This window comes from Coregonus clupeaformis, chromosome 23, assembly GCF_020615455.1.
Source record: "Coregonus clupeaformis isolate EN_2021a chromosome 23, ASM2061545v1, whole genome shotgun sequence".
Taxonomy (NCBI): Eukaryota; Metazoa; Chordata; class Actinopteri; order Salmoniformes; family Salmonidae; genus Coregonus; species Coregonus clupeaformis.
In genome coordinates this window covers 33,872,249-33,899,719 of record NC_059214.1, presented here as the reverse complement: position 1 = coordinate 33,899,719, position 27,471 = coordinate 33,872,249, and the positions used below count along the sequence as shown (strand labels likewise).

The 27,471-nt window shown below is 45.0% G+C and overlaps 1 protein-coding gene across 3 annotated transcripts; it reads left to right on the top strand.

Moving 5' to 3' along the window:
• The first annotated feature begins 950 nt into the window (after window positions 1-950).
• Window positions 951-20,832, top strand: LOC121536899 (M-phase phosphoprotein 8). Of its 3 annotated transcripts, XM_041844535.2 has the most exons (14): window positions 961-1,268; window positions 3,997-4,158; window positions 4,318-5,346; window positions 5,496-5,583; window positions 5,906-6,145; window positions 6,378-6,500; window positions 6,635-6,723; window positions 18,318-18,458; window positions 18,602-18,688; window positions 18,884-19,038; window positions 19,209-19,366; window positions 19,880-20,004; window positions 20,128-20,211; window positions 20,357-20,832. In XM_041844535.2, the coding sequence occupies exons 1-14, from the start codon at window positions 1,179-1,181 to the stop codon at window positions 20,396-20,398; spliced, it is 2,613 nt and encodes an 870-aa protein (XP_041700469.1). In that variant the 5' UTR covers window positions 961-1,178; the 3' UTR covers window positions 20,399-20,832. The 3 variants fall into 3 exon arrangements, with proteins under 3 accessions (XP_041700467.1, XP_041700469.1, XP_041700468.1); XM_041844533.2 differs by lacking the exons at window positions 18,318-18,458; window positions 18,602-18,688; window positions 18,884-19,038; ... (2 more) ...; window positions 20,128-20,211; window positions 20,357-20,832 and adding exons at window positions 9,035-11,396; window positions 11,633-16,925 and having other exon boundaries at window positions 951-1,268; XM_041844534.2 differs by lacking the exons at window positions 961-1,268; window positions 3,997-4,158; window positions 4,318-5,346; ... (9 more) ...; window positions 20,128-20,211; window positions 20,357-20,832 and adding exons at window positions 6,731-7,394; window positions 7,714-7,779; window positions 9,035-11,396; window positions 11,633-16,925.
• The last annotated feature ends 6,639 nt before the right edge of the window (window positions 20,833-27,471 follow it).

The following is a 27,471-nucleotide window of genomic DNA, read 5'->3' as shown; positions in this document are numbered from 1 at the left end:
TGCAAACCGGGATTAATCTGTGAAGAGCACACTTCTCCAGCGTGCCAGTGGCCATCGAAGGTGAGCATTTGCCCACTGAAGTTGGTTACTACGTCGAACTGCAGTCAGGTCAAGGCCCTGGTGAGGACGACGAGCACGCAGATGAGCTTCCCTGAGATGGTTTCTGACAGTTTGTGCAGATATTATTCGGTTGTGCAAACCCACAGTTTCATCGGCTGTCCGGGTTCTGGTCTCAGATGATCCCGCATGTGAAGAAGCCGGATGTGGAGGTCCTGGGCTGGTTTGGTTACACATGGTTTGCGGTTGTGAGGTCGGTTGGACGTACTGCCAAATGCTCTAAAACAACATTGGCGACAGCTTATGGTAGAGAAATGAACATTAAATTATCTGGCAACAGCTCTGGCGGACATTCCTGCAGTAAGCATTGCAAATTGCAAGCTCCCTCAAATCTGTGGCATTGTGTTGTGTGACAAAACTGCACATTTTAGAGTGGCCTTTTATTGTCCCCAGCACAAGGTGCACCTGTGGTGTTTAATCAGCTTCTTGATATGCCACACCTGTCAGGTGGATGGATTATTTAGCAAAGGAAAAAATGCTCCAACAGGGATGTAAACAAATTTGTGCACAACATTTTAGAGAAGTATGCCTTTTGTGTCTATGGAACATTTCTGGGATCTTTTATTTCAGCTCATGAAACATGGGACCAACACTTTACATTTTGCGTTTATATTTTTGTTCAGTGTAAATACCACATTGATCATATAATGTACCTGGCCATTACAACATATCAAAGATGTTTCACCAAATTCGTAGTTACTGTGACATTTGCATAAAGTAGAGCAGAGCTCAACTTTTTCCACCACTCTGCTAACAGTTCTCGCAGCTCACTTCCCACAATACCCTGCACATTTCTCTGTGTGCCCTCAAAAATGAATGGGGGCGGGACTTCTCCTGCTGACGCCACGTCTGGTGAAAATGCACTATTACAGCTCGCCTAGTCTATCAGCTCCCCGCTTTCTAATGTTAAACAGCTAGCTACAGTCGCTGTGGCTAGCGAAGTAAATGAAAAAAAGCTCTCGTGTACTGTAGCTAGTTAGCTAGCTCAGGCCTTGGCTGTAATACCGGCTAACGCATAATAAGAAAAGTAACGAATATTGTTTTTTTCCTGTAACGATAAAATGGCGGAAAAGCCAGAGGCTGGAGACAGCGAAGACGAGGTTGAAGATGTGTACGAAGTGGAGAGGATTATTGACATGCGAACGGAGGAGGTAACGAAACGAGCTAGCTACTACTGCTAGGCAGTTTTGGTTGTTAGCCAGCTAACTGAACGTTAGCTTAATCTAGCTACACAATGAGACGGTTTAAACTGTAAATAGACAACATAGCTAGCTAGAAATGCTAAAATGTCCACGCACAGTTAGTTAGCCAACCGCAAGGAAATTGAAATGGCTGCACAACTTTGCCCATACGACGCCCCCTCCTAACACTAGGCCAAGGTCGGGCAGACTGATGTTACTCTTTCGCCTTTCTGGACTTCAGCCAGCCCCACTTGCACAGACTTGCAAAATACAACAAACCCTCTGTGCTAACCGTGCACAACCAACTCGTAATTGTCTTTCATAATCTAGCTAACTAGCTACATTTGCTAGTTAGTTTGATATGCTAGTTGGTTAGGAAAGTGCTAACGTTAGCAGACTAGCTAACAGTCTAGACATGTTCTAGGTAGGTAGCTAGTTAGCTAAATAGCTAAATGTTTTAGCGATTAAGCACATTTTCCACGGTACCTAAAAAGATGGTACAGTCAGACCAGAACTATTTAGATATCACTAATTGTTGCAGTTTGGCGGATAGCCGTTGATACTTCTTAGGTAACAGTTAGTGTTAAGGGCAAGCAGGACATTTACGATCAATCTCTAATTGGCAATACTTAATCAATTCCCGACTTGGAAACCACCGCTGTCTTCTAAACTTCCATGGCTCCTTGCAGGTGGAATGTTGGAATTTAGAAAATGCGCCATTATTAAATTAAATCATTTTTTTGCACCATGAAGTAATCCAACAATGTGTATACCGCCATCTTGTCTATTTCAAATCTTAACTCATTGATGGAGAGAAGATTTGAAATAGACAAGATGGCAGTGTACACATTAGTTTGTTGACATTGAACAGCTGACTTACCTTGTATGCTAATTGGTGTAGACAGTCAACCATATTTCTTACACCAATCTAATGCTTTTATATGTATGAGGGTAAATGCACATTTCGGCGAGAAGGGGGGGAGAACCAGAGTTTGGCAAAGGTCGCTGACAATCAGACAGATGGCTACCACATTTCAGTCTGGTGACATCACTGTACTACACTATAGAGGGGCCATGTGTCACTGAGTGATTAAGCAGTAGGCTCCTCTATTAAAGTGCAAGCAAGAATATGTGTGTAAGTAAAGGGAGAGAATGTGTTTGTGTAGGTCTGATCTGTGTGTGTGTGAAATGGAGAGAGTGTAAGCTGAATGGGAGAAAGAGAGGATTGTCTGAGGCTTGTGATTGTGGCTCAACAGCGATTCAGAGTTCCAGAGAAAGAGGGGAGGGCAATATTGGATGAGGGGTCTGTGTGTGTGTATGGAGAAGTCACATGCACAGCCAGTTCCTCTTATCTAAACTGCTTTTGAGCTGAGAGTATGAAGGAGGGAGAAAGGAAAACAAAGCCTCTGAGGAAGATGGAGGCAGGTGGAGAGAAACCTGACTATCTTGTTGTGCTTTGTTTACAATCACGACCAGCCATGCACTGTGCTACAGTCACACTTGTACCCCATTTGAACCAGAACACATTAGTCACATGATACAAACAAGCAAAATCAACTGTCAAAGTAACCAGGTTTTCAGCCAACCGTTTTATGTGAGTAAAGTACATGTTGGATAAAACATTTAATGACAGGCCTGATGGAAATAGCAAATTTGTATGTAAACTTTCCAAATGTTGACAAAACAAAATACGCTAGACAAGGTGGGATCTTTTTGTGTCTGTAAAATTAATTATGTGAGAAATGGACGTGGAAACGCCTTTATACGCAAATATTGATATAATAACCATCATATCAAAGTAAACTTGGGAGTCACGTGATGATATGTTGTGGTCCTCCCACTGCGACTCGGGAAAGCATGCAGTTTATTAGGCTACAGATGAAATAAGTTATGATAAACTTCACAGGGTGGTGAAAGTGCACGATGATGAGCTTGATTCTCCTTTCCAATAAATATCTAGGGTCCTATTCTGGTGACATGATGATCATGTTTGGCTGTCATTTGACAAATATAAATTATCTCGCTCTTTTGTCCAAAATAATCTCATGTAGGTAGCCTACGCGCACTGTATTGGCTAGAGCGCACATGCCAAGATAAGAGTGGACACCTTTGCTATATAACACAACATTTTTTGTGACAAAACAATCAGTAGAGTTAAATGCGATGTAAACCCATTTAACTTGGGAATTTAACCTCAAAAATTTATCTTTATGTGCAATACGTTATCACGCGCATCCTTTTATCTGCAACAAGTACATTTGACGGAGCCACATCTCAGGCGGGAAAATGCGTATATTGATTTTAGAATATTCTCATGAAAATCTGTCACCAATTGGATGGAAACCTAGCTAGTGTCAGAACTCCTATCACCTGTGACTGGGTCTCTGTTGTCCCAGTACCCTGGATGGGAAGGAGGGGACTGGGAGTACTGACTGTGTGTCACATTGCCAGACACAGCCGCTCAACGGAATGTGTGTTTGTCTCAGATGGAGAGGTCTATGAGTAGGTATGGGTCAGACCTAATACAAAGTCTCTGTCAGGCTTTTTTATATACACAGGTCTATGAGTAGGTGTAGGCCTAATACAGTCACTCAGTCAGTCTTCATCTTCTGCAATGATGTGAAAGAACTGGACTGACAAAAAAATAAAAGCATTCTCAGTATTGCTCTCACCCACTTGTATTTGCCCTTGTCTTTAGGGGGAGGTCCTGTACCGCGTTCGCTGGAAGAACTACTCATCTGATGATGACACCTGGGAGCCTGAGGCCCACCTGGAGGATTGTAGGGAGGTGCTGCTGGGCTACAAGAGGGCTCTGGCAGAGGCTAAGGTCACAAAAGACCAAGATGCTAAGAAAGGCATGGTAAGTCCTATCCAGAAGGATCATAGCCATCATAAGAAATGCGAGTCTAATTGCTGGAATGAAAAGTGCTTTGTAGGACTGACTGTTACTTAACTACCTTTTGAGTAACCGATATTATCACTTTCAATGGCTGATGTGAATGTCCCCTCTCCTCTGTAGAAGCTGCCCATGAAGAGTGATGTGTTCGATGCTGACTCTGACAGCGACAGTGATAAAGACAAGCCCACAGACCTTTATGTCAAGAAGAAGAAAAAGAAGAAGCCCCAAGAAGAGGATGAGGAGGCACATCCCCTGAAGGAGAAGAGGAAAAAGAAGAAAGACAAGCGCAAAGAGGACTTCAGGCCTCGTCCAGCACCAGAGTCTGATGAAGAGGAGCTTTCCCCTCCCCCAACCCCGGGCCGTGGAACCAAGATGTCCGACTCCAAGAAGAGATTTGTTGACTCCGATGAAGAGGAAGAAGCCCCCGTGCCCTCCAAGAAGCACAGGAAGGACAAGGCTAAGGATGGAGGGAAGCACGGGAAAAAAGAGAATGTGGAGGAAGGGAAGAAGAAAAAGAAGAAAAAGAAGGATAGAAGGGGTGATCTGGAGTCCACTGAAGATGAGGCCACTGCCCCACTGGAAGAGGAGCTTAGCGAGGGGCCATCTGAGTCCCAGACAGATGATACCACCGCAACAGAAAAGTCTCGCGCTGACGACAAGCCCAAGAATAAGAAGGGTAAGTCAGAACTGAAGCTGCAGGGCATCAAGGACTTCCTTCAGGATAAGAAAGGCAAGAAGCCGGAAACTTCATCGCCAATGCTCTCCGCAAGCGGCCTCGCAAAACTAAAGAGCCTCACTTCCTCCAAGAGCCAGGGCCGGGATGAGCCCACACAAACCTCTGACTCCAGCGACACCCCTGCCCCGGCCCACGTCCACAAGAAGGCCAAGGGCAAGAGCCACGAGGCCACCCCTGCACCGCCTAAAATCCCCTCTTCCTCATCCTCGTCTTCCTCTTCCTCCTCTGGTGCAGGGGCCAGCACCAGCAAGACTGTGGAGGAGTCTAAAGTTGTAGTGGGCGGTGATAAGGAGCAGGCCGCCTCCACTAACCTGTTTGAGAAGTTCCTGCTGAACTGCGAGGCCAAGGACCGCGTTCCCCGCAAACAGATGGTACACCAGCCCACCCCCACAGAGAACACTAAACCACCAAAGGTACGCCAAGCTGCTCTGCACTAAATGTAGCGGGGTTAGTAAATCAATGCTGGTGACATAGCCAGCAGCAGGGCCCTCGCTGTTGTGCTGAAAGTCTATCTTAAGCTGCCTCAAGTAAAATCTTAAATATATTTCTGTTCAAATTTCAGCTCATAGGGAAAATTGAGAAAAGGACCAAGCTGACAAAGGAGTCACCTGCTCGGAAGCCAGAGCCAGACAAGACCAAACATACAGACGGTGAGAAGAATTACAAGGGTCCATTGTTAAGCTTTTATTTTTTTAAATTGCGTATGAATGTAGTGGACGCAGCCACTACATAGTGACTCAATCAAGACAAACAAAAATTTAACTGACATTTTAGTCATTTAGCGGACACTCTTATCCAGAGCAACTTACAGTAGTGAGTGCATACATTTTCATACTTTTTCGTACTGGTCCCCCGTAGGAATCGAACCCACAACCCTGGCGTTGCAAGCTACCAACTGAGCCACACAGGTCCCCCTTTTATTTGTTTATTTTCCCTTATCTAACATATTATTTGTTTATTCCTCTCTAATAGCATTTAGGCCCAGTCAGAGCCCCGCTGCTATGGAGACTGGTGACAGGGCGGAGGCAGAGGAGGAACCTGCCCAGAAGTCAAAGTTCGGCGGAGAGGACCGGAGGGAGGAGGCTCAACGTTGGGAGAGGAGGACCCAAGAGGATGACAGGAGGAGGAGGAGGAGGAGGGAGGACAGCGAGCCACGCCTCTTCATCGTCTGTGACGACAATCAAGACCCCCTGGAGAGCGCCGACAAGTCTGGTACGCAGTCTGGTACACCACAGAACCAACAAACACACACACAAACACAGAAAAGTCAACACAAACACACACACGCATCTGTTACAAAACCTACCGTATTGCTTACACCTATCCAATCCTTTCAGATCTACACAAGTGTCTAGGGGTTAGGGGTTGTTTCTGGACAGAGTCCCTCATAATGGCCATGTGAAATAATACTAATGTACTATTGGATGTGGTTTGTGACTGACAGACAAAGGGCAAGCCTCTCTTAACCTTGGAATGGACCTCAACTTGGACTGGATGACACTGGAGGACTTTCAGAAACATTTGAACGGAGAGGATGAGATTCTCTCTGCTCCACCTCTATCTCCCAGTAAGTGTATACCCTCTTTCTCTCTCATGTTTCCCAGCAGTCTCTTAACATCGGCTGTACATGGACTTCTCTCTTCCACACACTATGTACATAGATGTTGACAACTACTGATGGGAAATATGTGTCCCCCTCAGGTGAGCTGCGGGATGCAGTGAAAAGCGGGGATTACATGTCTGTGAAACTTGCACTCAATTCCAAAGAGGACTACAATCTGGACCAGGAGGTACGTTCTGTGTTCCAAAGAGTACCTCTCACCTGCATTCTCCTCCCTGCTTTCCTCCTGTCTTTGGGGAGCCCCAGCTGTTTCACATATTTATTCAGTCCCAGTACAAGCACGAACTAGTCACAACTAGTCAATTAAATATGTTTTTACCTTTGTTAGAGTAGCCTATGTGTGTGGTTATACTTGTGAGTTCATTCAAATGAGGACCATTTTGGGACCAACATCACAGTTCTCTTCTCACAAGCTTTAGCCTTGTTCTCGGGTTTTCCAACAAAAAACATACGTTAACCAACTTGTGCGACAACAGATTCGCTTTTGATACATATGTTTAGCTATTGCATATACGTCAGCGCCAAGTGCCATAATTAATTACTTAATTAAAGCCACAATATGTAACTTTCATTAGCGCGAATGACTGGAAATTAAAGTTCCAGATTACTGCTTTAATGAAATGTGTTGTGTAGAAAGATGTTCCATTTAGCCAGTCTGGTCAAGCATATACAACTGGATCAACTTAGCCACTCTGATCGAGTTATAATACAGTTTAAATATTGGATATAACGTGAGAGCCAGTAATGGCTTGCAGAGGTTGAATACCAGGACATCGAAGGAGAGAATCCGACTACAGTACCTGCTGACTGTATCCATTGAGGACCAGTAAGCAATCAAAGGTAAGCAGATTATGCCCTTCAACTACTGTTATTTAATTTAGCCTAATGGAGCTACAGATTGTTTTGTAATGTGTTAAACTTGAATAGGAAAATGCAGTTTGTAAAATTAATGTTTACTGCATTGCTTTAAAAAAAACGTTTTGGCTATCATCATACCTAATAAGCTGTTGTGCCAACTTGATGGCTGGCAATGAATAAATCCAAGCTTACATTGCATTGAATGTTTGTTGTTGTTGTGCACAGTTGGCAGATAATTTTCATACGTTACTATGGAGACAGCTAGAGTGATCTCAGACAAGTATTATCTTCTCATTTACAGACAAAGAACATGGTGAGCAAGAGGTCAAAGTTCACAAGAAGCTATAAGATACAACATTTACCTCAGGTACAGTAATGCCTTCGGAAAAGTATTCTTGCACCACCGCAGAGCATGTAAAACTGCTGCAGATTTTTGGTCATAGCAGTACTGACATTTTACATTATCGACAACAAAAAGCCGAAAAACTAAAATATAAAACCTTCCTTTGAGTCACTCATTACAATACCAGTAACACATTTCAGCTTTCATAAATATTAATCGAACAAAGCCTTCACAGTTTAACAAACTACTGCCGTAAGCCTGTATTCCATTGCTTAACAAAATATGTATTTACATAGGCTAATATTACTTGTCCAGTTACATTGTTATTTTGTTTGGGTTGTCCAATATATCCTGTTTATTATTACAATTTATAAGGTCTCAATAGTATTAGTGTGGGCCAATCAGTGTTTTTAAGGGCGCTTTCATATTAATTTAGTACCGTGCTGCTTTTAAGAGAATGGAAAGAAATATATTTCTCAAACGTTCTGCTGTAACTGTTGGGCAAGTACCAGAATTAATTTGGACCAGGGTTTGTTTTGCATCTTCATAGGCATCCAAACGCTCCAGGATCTTATTCAGGTCTATATGTGAAATCACTTTTAAATCGACCACCAAACCATTATTGCACGCACGTCACAAAATACTGAATATATTGAGGATTCAAAACAGTCACTGGCAAAATGAGGTTAGAGGCCTAGTTGCATGGAGTTTTATTTTCTGTACCGTCCTCGTCTCCATGCAGCATCTCATCCAACATCACATTATTAAATCCTCATCAGACATATTTACAATGTCAAAACGTTGTAGTTCGTTGATTTAATACAATAAAGCCATAAACTATTCCTTGAATGGGTCACGTGGTTTTTTTTATTATTGAAGAATTCCGTCTACACGTAGTTTGGTGCTGTGTAACCATTGCATTGATTCTCGCTTGACTGTGATTGAAGTTTGAGAGCATTGTTGAGGTGCTCTTATGCGATCATTTGAATGACTCACAATGTGTACCGTACAGGTTTTCAATGAGCAGTACTGAGGTTTTCACTATTTAGAGTTCTCTGCATATGAAACAGGGCAGGGGACGCCAGTTTTGTCTAGTATGATGGTATAGTTAACCTAATTTCTCTTTGCCACAAAAGTTCAACGCTAACTCCCAACAGCTATGAAGCTGCTTGTTTTCCACGTTGTACGTCCCACTTTTCATAAATGTTAAACCAAAAGCATCATTAGATTAACCTTTCATAAGGTGTTATGAATCTTACGTTTACTTGTTCTTTTACAGGCATGCACTGTTGAACAGAAGAGTTTAAGTGGCAAAGAGAAGAGTTTAAATGAGCAAGAGGATATTTTAAATGAGGAAAAGAAGACTTTACGTGATGAAGAGAATAGATTAAGTAATGAAGAGAAGCCTTTATGTGCAGCAGGGAATCCTCACCGCGAGGGGAATCCTCACCGCGAGGGGAATCCTCACCGCGAGGGGAATCCTCACCGCGAAAGGAATCCTCTATGTAAAGAGAATCATTTACACAAGGAAGAGAATCCTTCACATGAGAAAAATTCTCTACACAATGAAGAGAATACTTCATGTGGCGAAGAGAATACTTCATGTGATGTGGAGAAGACTTTATGTGACATGGAGAGAGCTTTATGTGACATAAAGGGTGCAAGTGCTGAAGAATTCAGTTCAAGTGATGACGAGATTCACAAAAACAGTTCAGGTGATGAGGTAGAAGGACAAAGACTGGATTCAAACGTTCCAAGTGGGTCCGATCCTCTTCCATCTAATGCAGAAAGCTCCTGCGACAATAATGAATATGAGCAGTATCCTCCAAAAACAGCACAAGCTAAAAAACCTTGCCGCAAGAAATTTGCACCACGGAAAGGTACACGGTCAAGCTTACGTTCCAGCACAAAAATGACAGTCAGCGCATGTAGTACGATAGAAGATGAGGATGAGGATGATGATGATAAAAGAAAATTGGACAAAAAGCACTTTTGCCTGTATTGCAATCAACCACACCACAAAATTGCAAGACATTTAGAAAGGATGCATGCAGAAGAAGCAGCTGTTGCTCATGCGATCAGCTTTCCAAAACTCTCCAAAATCAGGGCTCTCTTGCTTGACCAACTCCGTAACAAAGGCAACTATCAACACAACTTTGAAGTTCTTCAAAGTGGAGATGGAAAAGTTGTGACAAAGAAAATACCCTCTTACGATGGTGCTTCTGTGCGTGACTACCTGCCCTGCCAACACTGCTTAGCTTTTTTCAACAAAATAGATTTATGGAAGCATGAGGGCTCATGTAATACCAGAAAAGGACAAGATGAAACGAGGGGAGGAAAAAGAGTGCGGATCCATGCTGCGTCCTCTCAACTTGTTCCATTGCCTGTCTACTCTACTGGAGGATGTGAAGAAATAATACACAATATGAATCAAGATGACATCTCATGCCACATCAAAAATGATCCCCTGATATGTAAATATGGCAATGCACTATCCGCAAAGCATGGCCATGCCAAGTCACAGTTTACTTACATTGGTTCAAAAATGAGGGAATTGGCTAGATTTGTACTTACAGTAAATGAGATGGACTGTGGTGTCCAATACTTGCATGAAGTATGTGTACCATCCAAATTCAAATTGGCCGTTCATGCTGCCAGGAAAATGAGTGGTCATGACCCTGCCTCTGACAGATACAAGACCCCATCTCTTGCTTTAAAGATTGGCTATTCCTTGAAAAGAGCGACCGAAATAGCTTTTGGGGAGAGTCGTATGACAGAGGACCGCGAGGCAGAGGAACAAGCCAAAAGGTTCATTGAACTTCTTGAAAACGATTGGAATAACAGTTTTTCTGGTCTATCCCTCAGCACTGTCCCTCAGTGTGATGAAGTTGATGTGTCTTCACTAACTGAGGATTTGATCAAACTTCAGAAGTTTCTCAAGGTTACAGAGGACACAGCGAGGAAAGAATTGCTGGAGAGCCCTACCAATGCTGTCTGGAAAAAGCTCAATGAAACTCTTCTTGCAGAAATAGCTCTCTTCAACAGAAAAAGGACAGGAGAGGTTGCGAAAATGCTGTTGGAAACGTACACAAACAGGAAGAAAGCTCCAGCTAGTGCAGACATTTTCAATAGCCTCTCAAGGCTGGAGCAGGAGCTTGGTGACGACAAATTAACCAGGGTGGAAATAGAAGGAAAAAATGGTAGGAAAATGCCAGTCCTACTAACGGAGAGGATGATTTCATCTCTTGACATCCTTATTGCAAACAGAGACAAAGTTGGTGTGTCAAAGGACAACCCTTATGTCTTCGCACGGAGCCTGGATGCAGCAAGCTACGTCAGAGGGTTTGACTGTCTGAGGAAATTTGCACATGAGTGTGATGCAAAGAATCCTGAAAGTCTGATCCATGCGACAGTGAGGAAAGAGGTTGCTATTCATTGCCAAATACTGAACTTGAATGAAAGTGAATTGGATCAAGTTGCAAAGTTATTGGGACATGACACCCAGGTCCATAAAGAGTACTACAGACTCTCTGAAAATGCAGCACATCTAGCAGAAATCAGCAAATTGCTGCTTGCAATGGATCAGGTTCCAGTTGTAATTCCAGGGCCGTCTGAGGAAAGGGTTGTTTCTCCTACATATGGTGAGTATCAGTTGCTTTACAGGATATTTGGACTAACATTTCCATTGTGTTTTAGGAGTTAAATGATAAATGTTGAGTGGAAAAATCCCTGTTTTTGTGCCATTTACATGTTAACTAGACATTTTTGAGAAGCTTGCAACTTATTGCTCTATAGTGTTTGCTCTGTTCCTCTTCACAATATATGATAATGACACATGTTCATGAATCCTTTTCTTCTGTATGTTTTCATTTCATAGGGACATATTCTGCGGGGACAGATTCTGCGAGGACATATCCTACCGGGACACATCCTACTGGGTCAGCATATCCGACAGAGACATATTCAGCAAAGTCATATACTGTGGGGGCACAGCCTTCAAGGTCATATCATGCTGGGACATATCCTGAGAAGTCATATCCTTCAGAATTACATTCTGCAATGTCATATTCTGAGGGGACAGATTCTGCGAGGGCATATCCTAGTGTGACACATCCTGCAGGGACCTATCCAGCAAGTTCATATGTTGCAGGGACATATACTGCAGAGACACATGATGCAAGATCATATCCTGCAAGTGCTTATGACCTCTCATCTCCTGCAAGATCATATGCTTCGGGGACGAATCCTGTCAGGTCATATCCTGAAGGGACATATCCTGCGGGGACACATTTTGCGGGGACACAACTTGCGAGGTCATATCCTGCCGGAACATATCCTGCACAGACACTTCCTGCGCAAACACTCCCAGCGCATACAGTTATTACGCCAACACTTCATGCCCAGACACTTCCTGCCCAGACAGCTCCAACACAGACGCTTCCTGTCGGGGCAGTTCCTGCAGGGACAGGTTCTGTGGGGACGGGTAAGGTGGGCACAGTGTGGAAACGGAGGCCGTGGAGTGATGCTGCTAAGGCTGCGGTGAAGCGTCAGTTGGGACACTTTATCTCAATGATGGAGGTTCCAGGTAAACGGGACTGTGAAGTATGCCTCCACAATGAACCAGCTCTACAAGACAGGACATGGAGAGACATCAAAAACTATGTGCACAACACAGTAAAATCTATTAAAAGGAAGAAGGGCCTTACAAGAGTGGACCCCACCCAACAGACAAAGAAAGGACCGGCAAAGAAAGAAAAAGAAACGGAGGCAAAGAGTGCTAAGGAAGGAGTTGGTGGAACAATGACAGTACCTTCACAGGAGAGACTAGAGGCAGGTCCTGTTGCTGTGGCAACACCAAGGAAACAGAAAATATGGGGTGATGAGGCTCAGGCTGCGGTGAGGCGGCAGCTAGGAGACTTCACTAAACTGATGAAGATTCCAGGTAAAAAGGAATGTGATGCATGTATTGCAGCTGAACCAGCTCTACAAGGCAGGACATGGAAAGATGTAAAAAACTATGTGCATAACACATTAATGACGATGTGCAGGAGGCATATTTCAGGCAAACAAAACATGGATCGTGAAAAACCAAGTCCAGTGACACAGAAACCAGGGTTGCAACAGAGTCCAGGGGTGCATCAGAAACAAGGGGCGCTGTTGGGACATCCAGAAGATCCTCCTGTTTATCTGTCCTTATGATTACCTTGAACTAGTTTGAAAACCTCCCATGGTTCAAGGTAAGCTAAAGGAGAAGAGGATAGCTTTTGATTTAATCTGACAATCCTTGCTCACTTTGATCTCACTTTGTGACGGAAAGCAAGAATGAAGTAGCATTTTAAGGATATAATATCAGTACCTACTTTATTCTGCAAATGTATCCGTAGCAACTACATAGTGATATATTATGCATGAAAACTTGTTTCGCAGATGTTGAAATTCTCAACTACAAAATTCCATTGTCATAATGCATTATGTGGCGGCAAAACTCAAAGCCTTTTGGCATAGGCTACACATTTGCAACCTTGGAGAAAGGAGGCAAGGAAGGATGGACTCATACCGTTTTGTTTATTTAAAAAATCCAATGGCCCTTTATAAATGCTGTCAAACTGAATCTTCTGGGTCAGCAACGGCAACAAGGCCTCATGGACGCACATTCGGAATCCAAACGCACCACATGTTTCGATTGAACCATGTTGCATAAAAATGCCCAAGATAACTGACTGAAATACAGTATATGCTCCACATGGATAGATAACATGTACAGGCATAATTTATTTTAATTTTTTAACAACTTCGTTGATTGTTGTGCAAACCTATACAGTTAAACTGATGACTTTAGCTTTTTGATCACATTACTAGTATACTTTACTTTCACCAAATGGATCTGGATCCAGATGTACAAAATGTTTTGTGTATTCTTGCCTGTACCATTGTATATGTAGCTAATGTATACCTGTAGGTTAGGTTTTGAGTAAAAACAACTGACCAGCAAACCTGGGAATTTAGCAGGTTATTCCTGGTAGAAGTGCGGTGTGAATGGTTTTCAGGGCTCCATCGGTATGAGCTTCACATTCTACATAGTCACATCACTCAAAACCTTAACATTTTTGGTGTGGCTAAAATCATGATATGGTCAAACAGTAAAGTTCATTATCCTCATTCCTGTAATATTAGAGTCTACACTCCTGCCCCTGTTTCGCTGGGGCCTGCTGATGTGATGAGTGAGCCACTCTCCTCTCCGGGAGAATAACATTTGTTCTGATTGTATAACAATAAGGAGGTCTCTGCTTTCTGCATATTTAGAGTTGGCAATCTAATGTGTTTTGAGTTTCCACTTCCACGGGTGTTGAATTAGCCCCAACTTTATGTTGTAGATTAAGGCAAATTAATCTTTATTGAAAATATAAAAACATTAAAATATAACAATATCCATATTGTTAACCCAAAATTAATGCCAGTCACGGGGTTAGGTTGTATATCTTGAATCATTCATTCCTGATTGGACATGTTAGATGAAACAACTTATTTATTGAATAGCATCTCGAGGTAGTCTATTACATTTCTTAATAAAGAATGACTGACTTTATAAGATGATTACAAACATTTTATATTGCATGACGCTGCTTTTTTGGGGGGTTGAGACCAAATCATGGGCTGGTGCCATCAACTGAAAAAGTTACGCACAGTTCAAACGCAAAAAACGTATGGTGAGTCGAACTGAATAGAAATTAAAAGCAGGCTGGCACGGTTGAGAGCTTTTATTGATTTACCAATTTGGTGTCATACAACCGGTCTCAACACTGCAGACTTTCTTGTTGGGTTTGAGTCGAATTCAGGCATAACCGCGTTCTCTTCTGTGTTAAAGAAACCACACGGTTTATTGCACTAAAAAGGCAAAGACGATTCACATCTGTGCAGTGCGGAAGTTAATGTCTGAAACTGAATATGATCGGTTTAATGTGTCTCGGTTAACGTAGGCCATAATGTATCTAAAGATTTCATAACTCACGTTTGCTAAGGAATCACGAAACGTCCCCTCATCCCTAAAATAAACCATGCGATATTACTGTGCAACGTAGACGTTTTAGTTTCTCCCGAGATTGCAAAATGATTTTTATGTTTGTGGTGCCCATCAGTTATGACTATTACAACCTGTGTGTTGATGTTGTTTTTACCGTCAGTTGCTGGTTTCAAAGAGCACCAAAAACTACACTAACCCAGTCAACGCGTCCACCTGTGAATCCGAGGGCATACTTCTGCTGTGGGTGTTGTAGCGAAGCAACCTTTATTTGCATGCAATTAACATATATTAATATACATTACAATTTGACTGATTGTGGAAGAACTGCTCTTGCGCGCTGCATGAAACAGGCGTGCTTCACCCGCGCGGAAAGAGCGGCAGAGGCTGCTGAACTATCATCAAAAGTCAGACGAGGCGCACTGCGTGGTTTCAGACGGCACTCTATCCCTGCTTCCAAAGAGAAAGTGACATATTTTTTGTTCGGTGCTGTGTTTGAACAAGGGCTTAGTGGCCCAGGTGCCACCAGGGGAAAATGCTGGTCTGGAGCCATGGGTTTACATACGAAGTGTGTTCCCAGCTAAGGGAGTATGGTTTGATGTTTGAGGCGCTTGAAAACCAATCATGTCAAGAATAATGTTTATTTGGCTGTTCTAGAACTATAATCTTTAGATGAAGAGACGGCTCCATTTGAAAATGGTTACTTATTATAAATACAAGGCATACATACACTATCCACATTCAATTGCTTTTGAAGCATGGTTGAGTTTATTATCATGGATATTGTACTTATGTTATTAACGTTAGCGAGCTAGCTAGCTAGTATTCCTAGCTACCGGTATGTATCAGTAGTTGTTTTTTATATTCGTTTTTAAATATATATATATATTTATAAACAATTTAGATTTTATCGTTCATTTCAATCTCGCTCGTTTTTGTGGATATTTGCTTCTAGATGTAATTCATTTTCATTACTAAGCCAGATTCCCCCAGCTGCATGACCCAGTGAGCCATCTCAGTCCTGGCGAGTTGCTTTATTCAAAAGGAGCTGTTGATTAGGCTTGCCAGGTGGTCAGAGTTTGTGCTTTAGGACCATTGAAAGGGCAAGGTCAGTGAACTTTTCAGATCCTATCAAAGGGCCCATTAATGGCTACATCCCGATTTTCCACCCTTCTCCCAAAGTGACTGGGAGTGTGCAAGTAAACTCTTTGAAAGAAGTGTGGAGAATCTGTAAGCAGCATGAGTGATGGCTGATGGGTTTGGCAAGGACTGGTGGACTTTTATTGGCCATCCCTTTACATCGAAAGTTTATATGTGTGGAGGCTCTAACATGATTCCTAAACCGAAGCCTTGTTTATTGTCACTAGTAACTTTACTGTAATGTTCACTAAAATTTGATGACTTCCAATCCAATTTGAGGCAGTTTTTGGTTCTCCGATCCACTCCTTTGACCCAAAAGTTACTATTGATAAGTAACTGAAATCTGCTTTGCCAACTGGAAACAGTTCCTTTGTTCTGAGTGTGGAATTGGTTTCAGAGATTCGCACACAACCTAGGCTATTCCTCTTGTACCTGTCTTTCCTACTAAATATGATGTGGATGATTAGGCATTAACTGTCCATGTACTTGTTTAATTGCTTCTTGTCAAATGATAAACATTTAAACTTTTTATATTAATGTTGCTATTATTCACTACGGTCTTAACCATATTGATTCACAGCAGCCGTTTAAGTTCCTCAACACTAATTTAGGCTGACTAACTTGTATAGGGTTTGATGGCTGTTGCTTCTCTGTATTATTTGATCCACTTGCCTACTAGATAATGTTACTATTGCAAGTAAACCTTTCTGTTGCTTCTAATTGGATCAAGGTTCAAGGAGGAATAATGTAAATAAATTAGTTCATAGTTATCAGTTCATGTTATAACTGCATAAGGTCTGCCACAGTGTTAGGTGTTAACTGAGAAAAAATCAGGGGTTTCAACCACACCCCACTATTTACTGTCTAAAGACATGGACATCATTGCTTAAATTGTGTTTTTTTCACCAACATGTATTTGTTATCAAGCTGCCTTTTGTTACCACCTGGTGCTCATTGTGTGTACTGTAAGATACTATATTTGCGCCGTTAATAAATTGTTACTTGACGTAAACTTTCTAAGCTGCAAGATATGCTCTTTCAGTTCTGAGAATATTCATACAGCCTACTTGATGTCCATCATTAGTGTTCCAACAGGGATTTAGAATCGTACCAATAACAGTAATGGAAAACAGCTTGCTTCCATTCAGCCACGAGCATTAGTGAGGTCGGGCACTGATGTTGGGCGATTAGGCCTGGCTCGCAGTCAGCGTTCCAATTCATCCCAAAGGTGTTTGATGGGGTTGAGGTCAGGGCTCTGTGCAGGCCAGTCAAGTTCTTCCACACCGATCTCGACAAATCATTTCTGTATGGACCTCGCTTTGTGCACAGGGGCATTGTCATGCTGAAACAGGAAAGGGCCTTCCCCAAACTGTTGCCACAAAGTTGGAAGCACAGAATCGTCTAGATTGTAATTGTATACTGTAGCGTTAGGATTTCCCTTCCCTGGAACTAAGGGGCGTAGCCCGAACCATGAAAAATAGCCCCAGACCATTATTCCTCCTCCACCAAACTTTACAATTGGCACTATGCATTCGGGCAGGTAGCGTTCTCCTGGCATCCGCCAAACCCAGAATCGTCCGTCGGACTGCCAGATGGTGAAGCGTGATTCATCACTCCAGAGAACGCGTTTCCACTGCTCCAGAGTCCGATGGCGGCGTGCTTTACACCACCCCAGCCGACGCCATGGAAACCCATTTCATGAAGCTCCCGATAAACAGTTATTGTGCTGCCGTTGCTTCCAGAGGTAGTTTGGGACTCTGTAGTGAGTGTTGCAACCGAGGACAGAATTTTTACGCTCTACGCACTCGGCGGTCCCGTTCTGTGAGCTTATGTGGCCTACCACTTCGCGGCTGAGCTGTTGTTGCTCCTAGACGTTTCCACTTCACAATAAAAGCACTTACAGTTGACCGGGGCAGCTCTAGTAGGGCAGAAATATGACGAACTGACTTGTTGGAAAGGTGGCATCCTATGACGGTACGATGTTGAAAGTCACTGAGCTCTTCAGTAAGGCCATTCTACTGCCAATATTTGTCTATGGAGATTGCATGGCTGTGTGCTCGATTTTATACACCTGTCAGCAACGGATATGGCTGAAATGGCGAATCCACTAATTTGAAGGGGTGTCCACATACTTTATAAATATAGTGTATCATCACCATTGCTCAGTGCTTTGTGCTTTTACGAACTTAACCTTTTGGATGAAAAGAGAACACCCTAGGTAAGTCGATAAGTTTAACTTTCAAAAAAGTGAACTTGCCCTTTTTTTGTTATTTTTAAACAATTAGCTGTACAGATACATTTGGATTGCTGCCCCGCTTCCCATAGTGTTTGCTACAAGAGACTTTGGAAAGCTTTAGTCCTCAGTAATGAAGGAGTTTGTGTCTGTGTGTGTTGCCTCCTGCAGGACTCCAGTGGTATGTCCCTGAGTATGTTGGCAGCAGCAGGGGGACAGGATGACATCCTGAGGCTGCTGATTAAGAAGGGGGTGAAGGTGAACGGACGGCAGAAGAACGGAACCACTGCCCTTATGCACGCTGCAGAGAAGGTAACACAGGACAGACTGGTTTAAACCGCCTCATTACAAGTAAAGTCTACACACATGTATACGCTACTCTTGTTTGTGTGTAAATGTCTGTTTGCAAGGTTTACTTACTTACTTAACCCTCTCCTTACATTTTTTCATTTCAGAACTTCCTGACCACAGTTGCTATCCTCCTGGAGGCAGGGTCCTACGTCAACGCTCCGACACTGGGAGGAGAGACGGCCCTGATGAAGGTACGGAGGAGGAGGGGGAAAAACGGGGGTGATGAAGAGAAATGCTGTGTTTTAATTAGAAAGCAACATATCACCCCTGAAGCATAGAGACTAAGCTCGTCAATGACCCCTATTTGTGAATACCCTCATTTCTGCTAAAGTCCTGTGGGACAGACTTATCGCTATAGTTCTTTACCAGTAGCCTCTGTTCTTCAGGCGTGTAAGAGGGGGAATGCTGACGTGGTGCGCCTCCTACTGGAGTACGGGGCCGACTGCAACATCCTGTCCAAACACAAGAATACGGCCATGTACTTCGCCAAGGTCAGCAACAACCTGCTTGTGTACGACCTCATCAAGGACCACATCAACATGTGAGTGTTGCTGCCATGTCTCACTCTCGCTCTGTAAACGTATGAATCAGTCTGTATAAATAAAGGTACATATGTAACAGAGTTAAGATTGTATACTGTAACCCCACATACTGTTAGCAGCACAGTGATGCCTTATTCTTTCTCACACATTCTCTCCCTCACATACACAGGTTGTCAAGTGTGGCAGAGGACACTATCCGGGCGTTCTTTGAGACTCGGCTGGCCCTGCTGGAGCCGGTGTTCCCTCTGGCCTGTCACAGACTCTGTGAGGGACCAGACTTCTCTCTGGAGTTTGGCTACAAACAATCGCCTCACACACCTGGAGAGGGTAGGATACACCTACAAACAGTGCTAATCACTTGCACACACTGTATTGGGGGGTTAGGGAAAGCATTTAATCTCTCCCTCCCTCTCTCCTCCCTCTCCTCACTCCCTCTCTCCTCCCTCTCCTCACTCCCTCTCTCCTCCCTCTCCTCACTCCCTCTCCTCACTCCCTCTCTCCTCCCTCTCCTCACTCCCTCTCCTCACTCCCTCTCCTCACTCCCTCTCTCCTCCCTCTCTCCTCCCTCTCCTCACTCCCTCTCTCCTCCCTCTCCTCACTCCCTCTCTCCTCCCTCTCCTCACTCCCTCTCCTCACTCCCTCTCCTCACTCCCTCTCTCCTCACTCCCTCTCTCCTCACTCCCTCTCTCCTCACTCCCTCTCCTCACTCCCTCTCTCCTCCCTCTCTCCTCCCTCTCCTCACTCCCTCTCTCCTCCCTCTCCTCACTCCCTCTCTCCTCCCTCTCTCCTCCCTCTCCTCACTCCCTCTCCTCACTCCCTCTCTCCTCCCTCTCCTTCCAGGCTCAGGCATCCTGCTCTTCATCTTCCATGCTAACTTCCTGAGTGAGATCACAGCCAGGCTGTGTGGGCCCTGCAGTGTCCATGCCGTGGTGCTCAATGACAAGTTCCAGTTGCCCATCTTCCTGGTGAGTCTCACTCTAGATCAGGAGTACTGGAGGTCTGGAGAATGGCTGGTTTTCTGTTTTACCTCGTAGTTAGTTGATTGATTCGTGTCACTGATCTTTTCCTCTTTCAATTACACCCCACAGGATAGTCACTTCATCTACTCATTCAGCCCAGTGCCAGGCATCAACAAACTGTTCATTCGCCTGGCAGAGTCACCAACAGCCAAGGTAAACACACACACACACACAGCAGAGTAACCTATGGCCATGGTGAGAGGGGGTCTAGGCCAAGTTACTGTAAAAGACTGACAAGTTGTTGATAAATTAAATTTGACCAATACATTTGATTGATGGACTCTTTCTTTCTCCCCAGGTGAAGCTTCTCATCTGTGCATACCGTGTTCAGCTACAGTGATGCGTAGCACCTGCCAAGTTCAGAGTTTGCAAGCTGTCTGGATCCCAAGCACACCATGGGAGATCACACAAACCAAGATTCACACATGTGCAATCACACATGAAGAACAGTTTGAGCCACACACCAGGCTACCTTCATATAAAGTTGTTGGACATTAAGCATCCACCCAGAGTTTGAGAGACTGTTTCTCTGGCAGAGGATTAAAGGACAAGAACAGCATCTCAACCCTGTCCATTGACCAATCATGTATATTTCTGTGTGTACGATTTAATACTTTAACTGAAGTCTTTGAGTTCTGCTTTTGTGTATGCGTAGGGGGACAATAGCCTGATGTATTTTTGTTGGTGCTCTTGATGGCATCACAGGCAAGGAGTTAATGTCAGATTCTTTAGACCAAGTTAATGCTTTGCCCAATTATACAATTTTAGAAATGAGTTGTTGCATTTGCCTTTCTGGAGTTGTCTATTTTATTGTCTGTAGATACACGTGTGGAGTGTCAAGTTTGAAGGATGTTTGTTGATTTAGGCACTTTTGCCACTGTTGGAGTGGGTTAAATTATAGCATGACGCTTCAGATGTAATTTTACTAAAGGGCTAACGTGTCACTTCTTACGAGTGAAGAATCCTGCTTCTTGGGATTGGAGGAAAACACTAAAGATGAATACTCTAGTCTAGGACTACATGAGAGCTTTCAAAAATGCATGATTTTAACGACTTTATCAAAATAGATCGCTTGTAGTTATGGTGGTAGTTGCAATGACGAAAATGCAGAGTACATCCTGGCAATGACATGACTTGCTGACATACGATAGATATGGGATGAACATTTATCCATGATAATCTACTGTAATATGAAGGAATTGCCATCCTTGTTTTATAAGATTTGGGAACTAATTTGATATGAGGATTTATTCTGCCTTAATAGCCACATCATTGAAATAATTTCCCCCTTTTTGTCAACTGCTGTGTAAGCTGTGGCAATGAAGTAAAATGGTGAAATTCACCAAAGGATACCAATGTCTGTAGTTTATTCTGAAGATATGTCAATGTAGGCGCGGAAGCACAAGTGTATCCTACCAGAGTCCTTCCCGGAAGAGTTTTGAAATCTGCCACACACCCTTTGAATCAGATATTGTTTTCTCGAAGGAGAAAACATTTTAAAAAGAGTATCTATAAAATGTCTTGCACAACTAGCTAAATAGGTTTTTATCACTTTATACATTTATTTTGGGATTCCACCTTGTAAACGCCATTTGCCTGATTTTGCGTTTGGAGAAGGAAAGTCATTTCATACGGTCCGTGTTATCTGGGATCCTTGGGACTTCCCTACCCAATTGAAGTTGAATGGTAAGGGTTATGTTCAGTGATGCTTTTAGCATGTAAATCTTGGTGGGGAAAACTACAAAAATAATGCATGCCAGCAAAGCCACAACACGATTGGAATAACAGTTTTTCTGGTCTATCCCTCAGCACTGTCCCTCAGTGTGATGAAGTTGATGTGTCTTCACTGAGGATTTGATCAAACTTCAGAAGTTTCTCAAGGTTGCAGGGGACACAGCAAAGAAAGAATTGCTGGAGAACCCAACCAACGCTGTCTGGAAAAAGCTAAATGAAACTCTTCTTGCAGAAATAGCTCTCTTCAACAGAAAAAGGACAGTGGAGGTTGTGAAAGCGCTGTTGGAAACGTACACAAACAGGAAGAAAGCTCCAGCTAGTGCAGACATTTTCAATAGCCTCTCAAGGCTAAAGCAGGAGCTTGGTGACGACAAATTAACCAGGGTGGAAATAGAAGGAAAAATGGTAGGAAAATGCCAGTCCTACTAACAGAGAGGATGATTTAATCTCTTGACATCCTTATTGCAAACAGAGACAAAGTTGGTGTGTCAAAGGACAACCCTTATGTCTTCGCACGGAGCCTGGATGCAGCAAGCTACGTCAGAGGGTTTGACTGTCTTGAGGAAATTTGCACATGAGTGTGATGCAAAGAATCCTGAAAGTCTGATCCATGCGACAGTGAGGAAAGAGGTTGCTATTCATTGCCAAATACTGAACTTGAATGAAAGTGAATTGGATCAAGTTGCAAAGTTATTGGGACATGACACCCAGGTCCATAAAGAGTACTACAGACTCTTTGAAAATGCAGCACATCTAGCAGAAATCAGCAAATTGCTGCTTGTGTCACGAACGTTGAGAGACGGGTCGGACCAAGGTGCAGCGTGAAAAGCGTACATGTTTATTAACTAAATAAACATTCAACAAAACAAGAAACAACGTAATGTGAAGTCTAAAGGGCTATACACATACCAGCCTAACAAGATCCCACAATACACAGTAGGCAATAGGCTATCTAAGTATGATCCCCAATCAGAGACAACGAGCAACAGCTGCCTCTGATTGGGAATCATACACGGCCAGACATAGAGGATGCCTGGTTGTTCTTTAAAAGTAATTTCCTCTCAATCTTAAATAAACATGCCCCATTAAAAAAATACAGAACTAAGAACAGATATAGCCCCTGGTTCTCCTCAGACTTGACTGCCCTTGACCAGCACAAAAACATCCTGTGGCGTACTGCATTAGCATCAAATAGCCCCCGCGATATGCAACTTTCAGGGAAGTTAGGAACCATTAAGCAGTCAGGAAAGCAAAGGCTAACTTTTTCAAACAGAAATTTGCATCCTGTAGCACTAACTCCAAAAAGTTTTGGGACACTGTAAAGTCCATGGAGAATAAGAGCACTTCCTCCCAGCTGCCCACTGCACTGAGGCTAGGAAACACTATCACCACCGATAAATCTACAATAATCGAGAATTTCAACAATCATTTTGCTACGGCTGGCCATGCTTTCCACCTGGCTACCACTACCCCGGCCACCAGCTCTGCACCCTCCGCTGCATCTTGCCCATGCCCCCCCGCTTCTCCTTCACACAAATTCAGACAGCTGATGTTCTGAAAGAGCTGCAAAATCTGGACCCCTACAAATCAGCTGGGCTAGACAATCTGGACCCTTTCTTTCTAAAACTAGCCGCCGAAATTGTCGCAACCCCTATTACTAGCCTGTTCAACCTCTCTTTCGTAACGTCTGAGATCCCCAGAGATTGGAAAGCTGCCGCGGTCATCCCCCTCTTCAAAAGGGGTGACACTCTATATCCAAACTGTCACAGACCTATATCCATCCTGCCCTGCCTTTCGAAAGTATTTGAAAGCCAAGTTAACAAACAGATCACCGACCATTTCGAATCCCACCGTACCTTCTCCGCTATGCAATCCGGTTTCCCAGCTGGTCATGGGTGCACTTCAGCCACACTCAAGGTCCTAAACGATATTATAACCGCGATTGATAATAGACAGTACTGTGCAGCCGTCTTCATCGACCTGGCCAAGGCTTTCGACTCTGTCAACCACCGCATTCTTATTGGTAGACTAAATAGCCTTGGTTTCTCAAATGACTGCCTCGCCTGGTTCACCAACTACTTCTCAGATAGAGTTCAATGTGTCAAATCGGAGGGCCTGTTGTCTGGACCTATGGCAGTCTCTATGGGGGTGCCACAGGGTTCAATTCTTGGGCCGACTCTTTTCTCTGTGTATATCAATGATGTCGCTCTTGCTGCTGGTGACTCTCAGATCCACCTCTACGCAGACGACACCATTTTGTATACATCTGGCCCTTCATTGGACACTGTGTTAACAAACCTCCAAACGAGCTTCAATGCCATACAACACTCCTTCAGTAGCCTCCAACTGCTCTTAAACACTAGTAAAACTAAATGCATGCTCTTCAATCGAACGCTGCTGGCACCTGCCCACCCGACTAGAATCACTACTCTCGACAGGTCTGACCTAGAGTATGTGGACAACTACAAATACCTAGGTGGTCCTCTGTAGCTCAGCTGGTAGAGCACGGCGCTTGTAACGCCAAGGTAGTGGGTTCGATCCCCGGGACCACCCATACACAAAAATGTATGCACGCATGACTGTAAGTTGCTTTGGATAAAAGTGTCTGCTAAATGGCATATTATTATTATCTCACTGGTCATCCCCAAAGCCAACACCTCCTTTGGCCGCCATTCCTTCCAGTTCTCTGCTGCCAATGACTGGAACGAATTGCAAAAATCTCTGAAGCTGGAGACTCTTATCTCCCTCACTAACTTTAAGCATCAGTTGTCAGAGCACCTTACCGATCACTGCACCTGTACACAGCCCATCTGAAATTAGCCCACCCAACTACCTCATCCCTATATTGTTATTTATTTTGCTCTTTTGCACCCCAGTATCTCTATTTGCACATAATCTCTTGCACATCTATCATTCCAGTGTTAATACTAATTGTAATTATTTTGCACTATAGCCTATTTATTGCCTTACCTCCATAACTTGCTACATTTGCACACACTGTATATATATTTTCTGTTGTATTTTTTGACTTTATGTTTTTTTTACCCCATGTAACTCTGTGTTGTTGTTTTTATCGCGCTGCTTTGCTTTATCTTGGCCAGGTCGCAGTTGTAAATGAGAACTTGTTCTCAACTGGCTTACCTGGTTAAATAAAGGTGAAATATATATTTTTTAAAATAACTTAAACATAGAATGTCTAACATAGAATTCCACACCCTGACTCAACAAACAAGAGTTCTATAGGTCAGGGCGTGACAGTACCCCACCAAAGGTGCGGACTCCGGCCGCACAAACCTGACATGAAAGGGGAGGGTCCGGGTGGGCTTTCAACCTCGTAGGCGGATCTGGCTCCGGCGTGACGACCTCTCCCTCTCTGTTGCGCCCCTGGTCTGGTCTGGACCTCTGCGCGATGCTTCCCCTCTCCTTCCTCCCATGATGCACCAAGCCCTGTCTGGACCCTGGTATGGGAGACCCCGAACCTGGAGAGGGGCTGACATCTGGGCCTGGATCGGCAATCCTCCCGCGATGCACCAAGCCCTGTCTGGACCCTGGTGTGGGAGATCCCAAACCTGGAGAGGGGCTGACGTCTGGGCCTGGATCGGCAATCCCCCCACGATGCACCAAGCCCTGTCTGGACCCTGGTGTGGGAGACCCCGAACCTGGAGAGGGGCTGACGTCTGGGCCTGGATCAGCAATCCTCCCGCGATGCACCAAGCCCTGTCTGGACCCTGGTGTGGGAGACCCCGAACCTGGAGAGGGGCTGACGTCTGGGCCTGGATCGGCAATCCTCCCACGATGCACCAAGCTCTGTCTGGACCCTGGTGTGGGAGACCCCGACCCTGGAGAGGGGCTGACTTCTGGGTCTGGAGTGGAGCCGCTGACCAGAGCTGGACTGGGCACCGGTGGAGCGGACTGTTCTGGCTCCGGAGTGGAGCCGCTGACCGGAGCTGGACTGGGCACCGGTGGAGCGGATTGCTCTGGCTCCGGAGTGGAGCCGCTGACCGGAGCTGGACTGGACCCTGGTGGAGCGGACTGCTCTGACTCCAGAATGGAGTCACTGACCGGAGCGGGCTTGGGCACCGGTGGAGCAGAGTACTCTGGCTCCGGAGTGGAGCAACCGACCGGAGCTGGATCAGGCACCGGTGGAGCGGATTGCTCTGGCTCCGGAGTGGAGCCGCTGACCGGAGCTGGACTGGGCACCGGTGGAGCGGACAGCTCTGACTCCGGAATGGAGTCGCTGACCGGAGCTGGATCAGGCACCGGTGGAGCGGACAGCTCTGACTCCGGAATGGAGTCGCTGACCGGAGCTGGATCAGGCACCGATGGAGCGGATTGCTCTGGCTCCGGAGTGGAGCCGCTGACCGGAGCTGGACTGGACCCCGGTGGAGCGGAATGCTCTGACTCCGGAGTGGAGCAGCTGACCGGACCCGTATCCATCCCCATCTCTGGAGCAGGACTAAACGCCGTGCCCAGCCTGGGCACCGACGCAGAGGAAAATTCCAGCCCTGTAGTAAGACTGGTTGCCAGCCCCAGACTGGGCACCGACACGTTTAGGAGATCCTGCTCCAGAACGGGGCTGTACGTCGTGCCCACCCTGGGCACCGACGCAGAGGTGGTTTCCAACCCTGTAGTTGGGCTGGTTGCCGGCCCCAGACTGGGCACCGACACGCTAAAGTGCTCCCTGCAGGGAACCGTCGCTGGAGGTCGAGTGAGTTGTGTGGTTGGAGGAGGTGTAGAAACGCCATCTCTCTCCCATCGCTCCAATGTACTCACCACGCGCTCCATTGCGCTGCCGAGAGCCTAGATCCTGCTCGCCTGCCGTTGGATACGTTCCTCCAAAGATCTGGACGGACTGACTGTCCCTGCTGACTCCATTTTAGGTGCGTGTTTCTGTCCTGGAACGGGCCGTGCCGGACTGGGAACACGCACCACTGGCTTGGTGCGAGGAGTAGGCACGGGCCGTGCCGGACTGGAAACACGCACCACTGGCTTGGTGCGAGGAGCAGGCACGGGCCGTGCCGGACTGGGAACACGCACTACTGGCTTGGTGCGAGGAGCAGGCACGGGGCGTACCGGGCTGGGAACTGGCATTGGAGATCCACGACTGTTCCAGTCCTTCTCTCTCCGCGCCCAATCCTCCTCCAGTGAGGACTCCTCCGGGAGCCTCCACGAGTTAGGGAACAGAAACTCATCGTTGTCGTCATCCTCCGACTCCTCAGTGTAAAACTGTTCCCATTCCTGTTCCCATAGTCGTAGGGACTCCAACTGGAACCGCACCGGGTGCAGTGGTCGGGGCTCTTCTCTCTCGATCCCCGACCACCCCTCTAGCCCCCCCCAACATTTTTTATTGGGGTTGCTTCTCGGGCTTCCTCAGCGGTTGGTCCCGTTGGCGTCGTCGTTGATCCTCTCTTGCCAGGGTCTGTACCTTCGCCCAGGATCCTTTCCCAGCGAATATCTCCTCCCATGACCACCATTCGCCCACCTGTGACAAAGCTATTCGCTCCGCCTCGGCACGCTGCTTGGTCCTTTTGTGGTGGGATCTTCTGTCACGAACGTTGAGAGACGGGTCGGACCAAGGTGCAGCATGAAAAGCGTACATGTTTATTAACTAAATAAACATTAAACAAAACAAGAAACAACGTAACGTGAAGTCCAAAGGGCTATATACACATACCAGCC